The 10,644-nt window shown below is 31.0% G+C and overlaps 1 protein-coding gene across 1 annotated transcript in view; it reads left to right on the top strand.

The window, feature by feature from the left end:
* Window positions 1–2,226: 2,226 nt before the first annotated feature.
* The window catches only part of LOC111629567 (transmembrane anterior posterior transformation protein 1-like), a 45,299-nt gene continuing 36,881 nt past the window's right edge, over window positions 2,227–10,644 (top strand). Inside the window, exon 1 of the mRNA XM_023373480.1 lies at window positions 2,227–2,411. Coding sequence (XP_023229248.1) covers window positions 2,237–2,411 — 175 coding nt within the window. The 5' untranslated portion in view covers window positions 2,227–2,236. The remainder of the gene's footprint in view (window positions 2,412–10,644) is intronic.

Here is a 10,644-nt window from a genome sequence, read left to right as displayed (position 1 = left end):
CATATTCATGTAAAATACATAAAAAACCATATAATTTCTATTTTGAGTTAATTTGTGCTAGTTTTAGATGTTGGTCTTCATTTATGTAAATTCATCCAGTTTTTGAAGAGTAATTATATAAACAAATGTAAGAATAATCAGTAATATTATTCTTTCTATTGTGACATACAGTTTTATTTTTGTTTTTATCTTTTACTGTTGAAACAGCATTACTATATCGGTGATACCAGATATAGGACATCTAGTGATATAGGTCACATTTATGTGATATTTAACTATTTAATAAAAAAGTATATTACTTTATAGAATTAAATAAATTTGAATTTTATAATTATTTATAAAAACAGTAAAATGAGTAGTAAAAATTACTTATACAAAATATATTTCTTTTTAATATAGCAAAAAATTTCAGGTTACTAGAGATTTGTCATTTTACACTTGCTTACAATCTCCACTTTTATCCTAGTATAAAATAACATATTCTATTATGATTGTATGAAATTTCATATTTTGCTTGACCATTTTGGATTTGTTATTTTACTTTATGGATATTAAGCTTCAGGATATAGGATGGATTAGCTCAATTAACGATGGTTTTCCAGTAATTGGTTATAATAAGCAAATGTCTACTGTATTGAAACATCACTAAGAAAACTTATTTACCAGGACCATATTTTGCTTATTCATTGAAAGTTAATTGGTAGAAGATGTATTATCCCAGATAACTTAATTAGAATAAAAGTCAAAATAGTGTTTATACAGAATGTTATTTGTTGTATATCAAACACACCTTTTTACTGAGAGACTGTTTATGGGATATATAACAGGTCATGAGTGTATAACAATTAATTCATTCTTACACATATCCTAGAAAAAAGAAAACGGAGAGGGATAGGAACAACAGTATCACAAAATTCACATACAACAGAGACCTATCCAGTATTATGAAGGAGATTGTGAATTACAAAAACACGACACTACTGTACAAAAGGGCTCCCACAATATATAACTTAGGAATGACAAATATAAGATCAAAAAGGAAGAACAAGCAGGTGCATACATGATACTGTATAAGAATGACCAATTAGGTGTCAACAAGGATTATATAGGTGTCACAACCAGAAACCTAAACAAAAGAATCAAGGAGCATAAGTATGATATAAACAAAGGACACTATTCAACAGCATTATCGAAGATAGCACAAACAGATGGGTTGGTAGTCGAATGGGCAGAAGCCAGAATTATTGCACCAGTGTGTTAACCGTCTCTGGCATTAACATTGGGAAAATGCAAAATCTATAAATCTATCCTAACTGGAAAATGTTTGAACTATAAAGATGCCACAATTTTACCTTTGGCTTGGAAGTATATAATATCAAAGAGAGCTTGTAGTTTAATGCATAGCACATAGTCGATATAAAAATCCTGTTATACAGTAGAGCATCGATTATCCAACTCAATTGGGGACTCAGGTTGGTCGGATAACTGAAAAAATCGGATAACCGAAAATAATGAAAAAAATACATTATTAGTATAGTACAGTCGACCCCCCTATAACGTACGTTCCTATAATGACAATTCCTATAACGTAGCGAAAAAATTGTAGAAACTTTCGTATAACGTACCTCCTATAACGTCGTTTCGCGAGAAGATTGATAGAGTCTGGACCAATAGTGGATGAGCAGCCGAACTANTATCGGATATGTAGGATTCCGTCCCTTGTCATTTCGGCCGTTCCATCGTGAGCGTGGCAGAACCCGTAAGGGATTTGATTAAAAAAGGCTGTTAGTTGTTATCCATATATGACGTCCATATTGGAAGGAAGGGAGGGGATTGAACTTCAATCGACGTCCATTTTATTTCACTAAATTTTATACAGTTTATGCACGTATTATTCATAAAGTAATAAAGGTTTTGAGGGGGGTTGAGTTTTGTTGGACATCCGAAGAGGAGAGGAAATTATGGAAACTTGAACAATGAGGGAAAGGGAATAAAATTGTCAAGAAAAATGCGGACGTAATTTATGAACATCTCCCTAGCGTCCACAGGGAGGAAAGAGTAAATAAATTAAAAAATAATTTAAATCGGCACTTTCATTAAATTTTTTTTCTTCTATGTAAACATAATTTATTAATAAGTCTATTTGAACAGAATGTAATTATATAACAATTAAATATACAAAAATTTTAAATTCAGATCTACGTTTTCATTTATTACCACCAGTCTTCCAGATAAAATGGAAGACGAAAAGGTGGAAGAGGGAAACAAACCAAAATTAAATTTCAAAGAAAAAATAATTGTAGATGCCGTTGCTGCCGCATTGAATAAGGAACGTTTTGTAGAAGATATTCACAGCGAGACAAACAATTCGCAACAGAATGAAGCGAGTGGAGACAGAGAACAGAACTATAGTAAGCCGGTTGTTTCGTATTTACCTGTGTTGATAAATATAGGACTTTTAAGTTTCTTTTTTTCCTATGGGAGACAATTGCGCTTAGTTAGCAAGATTACGCAAATTTACACGTTTACTAAATGACGATGAATATTTTATCACTAATTCCAATATTTACTAACGATTACTTGTAATTAACTGTGTTTTTAAGCTCATAAATACATAATTTTTCATTATTCTGTTAGTAAATATGTCTTTTTACGTCTTCTAAATAATGAGTAAGAATGGACCAATAGAGAAATGTTTAAACGTAAATTTAAAATATTGATCCTTCGAGAAGTGTCTTTTCAAACACAACAATGATTATTTTTTTTAATTAAATCCGCTACAAAAGTACAAACAGATATACAAACAGATATACAAACATTTTCAAGCTCGTGTACTGATTTTTAGAGTTAAAAAGTCCTGAATGAGCTTGGAAATGTTAGTGTGTGTCATTTGTTGATTTGTCATTAAGCAAGTTTTGATCTTTATTCAGTGATGCAATAATTTCTTGTAGGGAATTTTCAAATTATCACTATTAAATGGATGATCTGATGAATGCAAATGTTATTGTGATGTCATTTACCAAATATTGCTATTAGTAATTGGGTGTAGCTAGGCTTTCTATCACCCAGGCAAGTTAATCTTACCTGGATTCTCCCTCTTATTCTGGAGAATGGCATGTTGTAAGTTGGTCTGTGTCACTACTCATCTTCTCCTTTCTTACTCATTCTTCCCTGTTAGTGCCATCTTACCTGGCACCAATAAATTATCTATTATAATTTATTTTTTCAAATGATTTAATTTTGTAAATAAGGCTGCGTTTGTACTGCTGATGATGACGACAAAAACTGACATTTTTATTGTTTGTCTTTGTCTGTAAAATGTTCACACAAGTCGTTATCGTTGGTCTTCCTTCTTAGTTATTTGTCGTTCTAAAGTTAGACGAGATATAACTTTTGTCATTGTTGTGACAGAATTGGCCAATTAGTGTGAACTTCCCACAATTCTTTGAACAAGATGGAGGAACCACTAATATCTTGTGTCAAAGAAAGTGATCCTATGAAGCATAATAAATGGTAGTAGGTAATAAATAATAAAGCAGGGCTTCTTAAACTATGGGTCACGACCCCATTTGGGGTCGCTTAGCGAAATCTTGGGGTTGCGAGATTTTAATGCAAAATATTGAAAATAATTTGAGAGTTTTAAAATGGCATGCTTTGTGTCAGGTTTTGTGAGTTGCGCTTTGTGTCACTTCTGGTGCAGCGAGACAATGATTCAGCAACATTGATTGTAGTGTGAAATAGTGTAGTGTTGTTGCTATTCAGTGTATTCAGTTGTCTCTGTTCCATTGTAACACAAGAGTGAACTGTGGTAGTACACCATTATTGCTTATGCAAATTTGTATATATCTTTATTTTATATTTTTTTGGGTCACAAAAAGAAATCACAATCATAAATGGGGTCGTGAATAAAAAAAGTTTAAGAAGCCCTGGTCTAAAGTATTTGGAGACAAAAAATAATTTTAAAAGTATTTGATATCTTTTAATCGTTATTCCTGGACCAAAGCATGGAACCAAAGCATTGGCTTGTTTTCTCTCTATATGAATGCTATGATTACCATAACGTTTTGATATTTTCCTTAACAAAAGTAATAAATTCCTCTGTCAAAGTTGAAGAATTAACATTTTACTTCTTATTTTCAATTTTAAAACAGACTGGTGTAAAAGAGCAGAAAGCCATAGAATAATGCTAAGCATAATGTACATTGCACATACTCTAAGACAAAAACTAATAAATGATGTGAATGCTTTGGCAATGAATGAAAACAAAGAAAGACAAACCATCATTATCGTTTAGGATCTGTGGTTGTCATCGTCAGCAATGTGAATGCAGCCTAATTCAATCAATAATTATATACACACCCCACTCAACATCCCTTTCTAGCACCCAGGGCAATGCTCCATCTGATTTCCCTGTGTCCCAGCAATAATAATAATTTTTTAAAGCCAAACAATTGCTGGTTTAGATCATGCTGTATTTCTGCTACTATTAATAACTAAATGCTAAGTAAATCATCAATACACCTTTATTGCTGAGATATTCAAAACACTAACATTTTTGACCTAATAGAATAGGCCATCTTCAGGTGTAACTGAATTCGAATGTATTTAAAAATTTAATATTTTAAAGATGGAATGTTAAAATATTTTACATTTAAATTTAAAATGAAAATATTAGATACCAACAGATGAGCCCGGCATTTCCCGGGCAAAAAACAACAACAAAGATTAAGATTATTATATTATTTCGTACTTCTAATCCTTCTATTCTAGTAGTCCAGGATGCCCTCTAGTGGGTGTTCTAGCAGCAGCGGTGTCATTCCGTGGTACAGTAGAGCCTCGAAAACTCGGCCTAATGTGGACCGAAGAGTGGCCGAGTTTGTGAAAATGCCGGGTTATTGGGAATGGGGTTAAAAAAAATAAGTATGAGTGTTTCCTCAGAAAATACTGTACTGTACTTGTATGTATTGTTTACTTGAGAATACAACAGAGAATAAACTGCCCAAATACCCTTAAACAAAGGAAAAGTATGTCTTTTATGAAGGCATAGAGCCTTTACTACATGAAAATGAAAATTAATGAATACACTGTACAGTAAGTTACCTGATAAGACAGACCTCAGAAAAATACTTTATTTCGTACTTCTAATCCTTCTATTCTAGTAGTCCAGGATGCCCTCTAGTGGGTGTTCTAGCAGCAGCGGTGTCATTCCGTGGTACAGTAGAGCATATTCATATAAATAATAAATTCCTATTACAAATAAAAATAATAATATACTGAATTTCTCATGGCATACCCTACTAAAACACAGCCAAAAATGCAAAAGACTGCATCAAATAATAATATACTGAATTTATTGTTAATTTAAATAATAGCTAGGGATGCCCCTAGTGGCCATTTTTTCATACAGTGACAGAAAAAGAAATAATTTGGTTTTTCAACTTTATATAGTTAGATATTAACAAATGTTAAATTTTTAAATATGTTCAAATTCAGTTATACCTGAAGATGGCCTATTCTATTAGGTCGAAAACTTTAGTGTTTTGAATAAACATATCGTTTATTCAAAACACTAACACTATATATGGTTTATTTCCGTAAATGTTTAAAGTTGAGTTGGATTTTTATTTAAATGCTAAGTACAGTGGTGCCTCGTACAACGTACTTAATCCGTTCCAGGTGCATGNTTTATTAATATTTATTAAAAGACACTCCGACAGTTCCCTGTTAGTGTTTTCTGTTCTTTCCTGTAAATGTTTCTGCTGAATCAAATGCAGAAACACAGGAAAGAACAGCAAACAGTAAAAATACATCAGTGTTTTGTACTAAATAAACAATCTCTTTTTTTGTAATTGGACTTTGTTGAACACAATTTCTACAGAAGTGAGATAGCAAAAAACTGTTTATGGTCACTTTTCTACAGGTGCCAATTATTTCCTTGGTGATATGACAGGTGATTTAAAAGTTATAGGAGATATACAGACTTTCCTTTGAACTTTGTATAAATAAATTTATAGTAAAGAACTGTTTTATTTGAATGTAAAAAAATTAATCTGTAGAAAAATATCTGTAAGCTCCTTAGATTGTTTGATATTTTTTAAGTTTGTTGTTTTCAAGAAACTGCTTCAGGTTGCTTAAAAGTTTTTTGATGATAATGTCATCCAATTAAAATTGTCTTGAAAATGTTCTCCATGCTGCTGACACAATGTTAATGTCTTTGAAATTAATGGCTTTGCCTAGGGTTACTATTTTATATATGTGTAATATCTCTGCATATCAGATGTAATGTTTACTTCATATTTTTGGATGATTCTGACTTGACTACAGTTAATTGCAATATAGTTAGGATTGGATGAAGCTGCTAGGGTGGTTACTAAATTATATCAATACTTCCAGATGTCATTGTGATGTCTTTAATCTTATTTTCAGTGATCATATAGTCACTCCAATGTAGTATAGATCATGTGTAATTCTATGATCCTTAACTAGAACCTGATACACTCCTGTAACATGCAATGGTTTGTGAGAGACGCTGTCATTTCATAGGATTCTGTATATTGTCGCATTCCTTTTAAAAATAAATCTACCACTGTTACTTATCCTATCTCTCCAAGGGTAAAGATGTTTCACTCTTATGTAACACACAATCTGTAATCAATATAAATGATATGATTTTCTGCAATAATTGATAACAGGCAATGAATAAAATTCCATTTCAATAACTACAATAAATTACAGTACTTAAACAGTTATATTTCAATATTCTTATATTATTCTGTTTCTAAGACCTAATAATTCTACAAATTTTACTAATTCAAGTTAAATTGGTAGGAAAAATATTGAATAATATTCAGGAAAATTTGGTGTATAAAAATATAAACACACTTCACAATATGATAAAACAGTGCAGAACTGTTGGAAAGAAGAGATATATAGACTATCCATTTATACTGTTTTTAAAATTGCCATTAGACAAAATTTGAAAATTAATCCTCCTAAATATTTGGTGAGGATTAATTTTCAAATTCAAAATTGTTTACAGTTGAAATTTCTCAGCCAATCAAAAGCATAATTTCAATTTCTGAATGTTAAATAGACAGGAATTCAAGTAAATCAGTTAGAAATCATTTAACTGTTGATAGTGGAATCAAACTTAAAATTTAAGTTACAAATGAAATTCAATTCATTGACAATTTCAATTCTATAAGTTTTTTAGCATTGAGCTGTTAAATTACTTAACTTTTTAAGAAAGTATTTTAGATATTAAAATGTAAAAAACTTTATTAATTAAAAAGATTAAATTTTTATTAATTGCAGATTTATAAACAGAAATAGAAAAATACAGAAATAACTAATCTAAGTGCAAAAAAAGGGGAAATATCAAAAAGTGCTTGGCATTAAAAAATGGAGGAAACTAACATGCCCTTCAAATGATCATAAACTTAAAAAAGAACCATTCTATGATGGTTTGAAACAGTTTTGTGTGTGTGTTAGGATCTTAGTGTGTAAAGATCTCTAATTATAAAAATTACTGTTTAATATCTAACAAAGAATTGGTTTAACAGATCAGACTGGACACTGGTCATGTCCTGCCCATCTAACTGACCCGAACAAAAGACATCCCTGAATCTTGTGCCCACACTTTAGTGAAACCTGATCGGTTCCAAATTGGACCCCAGTCATTAGGTTTTCACGCATGCAAAAACAACCAACCCAACACTGTAAATAACAAAAGGGGAGCATCTTAACTTTCTATCTGTAGTTATCACTAAAACTATCATACTAAACCAAATAAATTCTTTTCACTTAGATACAGTAACATTGTTATTAAGGGGTCAATAAGGCATTTTTGATTGGAGATGGTTCATTAAAAATTATTAGTTTAATGAGTCACATAGCCTTGTATGATAGTTTAGGATCCATTGTAAGTAGATCTTTTCTATGAAATGGTGTGTGGATTAATACTGGCCCACCAGATTGATTTATTATTATTATTACTAATTGTATTAGCAAAAATAGAAAAGTTGAGGAATCTTTGAAGGGATTGATAGTCAAAGAAGTTTGGTAACCTCTGATCTAAGATTAGAGGTTCTACATATACTAGGTTCAAAGGAAAGTCCTTTATAACTTTTAAACAACCCATGGAAGTAATTGGCATCTGTAGGAAAGTGGCCATACAAAGTCCATTGAATGCTATTTTGGCATCCCAAGTGGCAAAATATGGATATGACTCAGAAACTAAGAGAGAGACAAAAAAAAAAGTCCAATTACAAAATGAAAGAGCATTGTTTGTTTAATACAAAACTTTACATGGTTTAGCAGAGAGCAGAAATACTAAGAATTGAAATAAACATTGGATTCTTGTCAATGAAGTCTGGTATTTGGGTTTTGAAATGGTCGGCATTGCTGAGATAACCTAGTTCAGATTACTACGTTGTGGAGGTCACATCCAGCTCACCAGTGAGGAGGCCACTAAAGTGTACCTCTTGAGAAGGAAATCGGTTATGTTGATCAATCCGATTACATCTGCGAATAGTGTTGTTGTTTTGAATGAATGATTCCAGGAGAGGCGATGGAGTCCAATGGTCGTTATCACGAGTTTATTTTACAGAACTATATACAAGAATTACAATTACATTGCTGTGGGAACAGTGGTCAGAGCATGCGGTGAGGTGAGTGACCGGACAGAAGCACGTCAACCCAAAAAGTGGAGTTAGCCACGGTCTGACATCACATAGGTTGAGGACAGTGGTCAAATGCCATGTTGCCAACCACCACAATCTAATTTTTCATATAACATTTATTTGAGTTTATTCCATATTTTACTCTGTAAATGTAATATCATCATCATCTTCCGCAACCCTTTCATTACTAAAAATTTGGATATTTATGTTAAACTAATATAAAATAGTATGACATTTGATTGCTGTTAACCCTGATTAACACTTTTAGTGAATATTACAAATTTAATATAGAGTTTGTATACTTTTAATGTAATTATTAACTAAATTTTATTGTAACCTGATACACTCCTGTAACATGCAATGGTTTGTGAGAGACGCTGTCATTTCATAGGATTCTGTATATTGTCGCATTCCTTTTAAAAATAAATCTACCACTGTTACTTATCCTATCTCTCCAAGGGTAAAGATGTTTCACTCTTATGTAACACACAATCTGTAATCAATATAAATGATATGATTTTCTGCAATAATTGATAACAGGCAATGAATAAAATTCCATTTCAATAACTACAATAAATTACAGTACTTAAACAGTTATATTTCAATATTCTTATATTATTCTGTTTCTAAGACCTAATAATTCTACAAATTTTACTAATTCAAGTTAAATTGGTAGGAAAAATATTGAATAATATTCAGGAAAATTTGGTGTATAAAAATATAAACACACTTCACAATATGATAAAACAGTGCAGAACTGTTGGAAAGAAGAGATATATAGACTATCCATTTATACTGTTTTTAAAATTGCCATTAGACAAAATTTGAAAATTAATCCTCCTAAATATTTGGTGAGGATTAATTTTCAAATTCAAAATTGTTTACAGTTGAAATTTCTCAGCCAATCAAAAGCATAATTTCAATTTCTGAATGTTAAATAGACAGGAATTCAAGTAAATCAGTTAGAAATCATTTAACTGTTGATAGTGGAATCAAACTTAAAATTTAAGTTACAAATGAAATTCAATTCATTGACAATTTCAATTCTATAAGTTTTTTAGCATTGAGCTGTTAAATTACTTAACTTTTTAAGAAAGTATTTTAGATATTAAAATGTAAAAAACTTTATTAATTAAAAAGATTAAATTTTTATTAATTGCAGATTTATAAACAGAAATAGAAAAATACAGAAATAACTAATCTAAGTGCAAAAAAAGGGGAAATATCAAAAAGTGCTTGGCATTAAAAAATGGAGGAAACTAACATGCCCTTCAAATGATCATAAACTTAAAAAAGAACCATTCTATGATGGTTTGAAACAGTTTTGTGTGTGTGTTAGGATCTTAGTGTGTAAAGANATATTTTAATATGATTTTATGTGCTTTAAACGTTTATCTAGTGATATTACGACTTCAATATTTGTGGCGGACAGACGTAAAGTCGAATAAAATGACTTAAACTTGATTTTTATTTTTCCATATACTTTTTTAACAAGCGACGTATAATCGGGAACGACGTAACTCGAAACGACGTAAGTCGAGGTATGCCTGTATTACAGTTTTTAAAATCTATACTAATATTATAAAGAGGTAATGTTTGTAAGTTTGTATGTAAGGATAATCTCTGAAACTACTCATCCAATTTCAAAAATTCTTTCACCAATATTTAGAATGGAACTTCAGGGTGGACATAGGCTGTATATTATTTCATTAAGCATTCATATAAATTAAAAGATATTATCTAGGGTTAAGGCTTTTATGTCCAACAGATGGCGCTATGAGTACGACGACCTAAGTTTGCTTTTCTGTGAGGATGAACTAAAAACGAACCCAGGTCATCTTCTATCTATCTATATAAATAAAAATGTAATGTTCGTTTGTTCCTACCGATTCCTTTGAAATTTTGACACAACGCTGCATTTGAATACGCACGTGTTTTTATATAATATACGTGTCGAAATTCC

Source organism: Centruroides sculpturatus, unplaced genomic scaffold, assembly GCF_000671375.1.
Source record: "Centruroides sculpturatus isolate CEXI.00-Female unplaced genomic scaffold, Cexi_2.0 scaffold537, whole genome shotgun sequence".
NCBI lineage: Eukaryota > Metazoa > Arthropoda > Arachnida > Scorpiones > Buthidae > Centruroides > Centruroides sculpturatus.
This window is presented reverse-complemented; position numbering and strand designations above follow the sequence as displayed.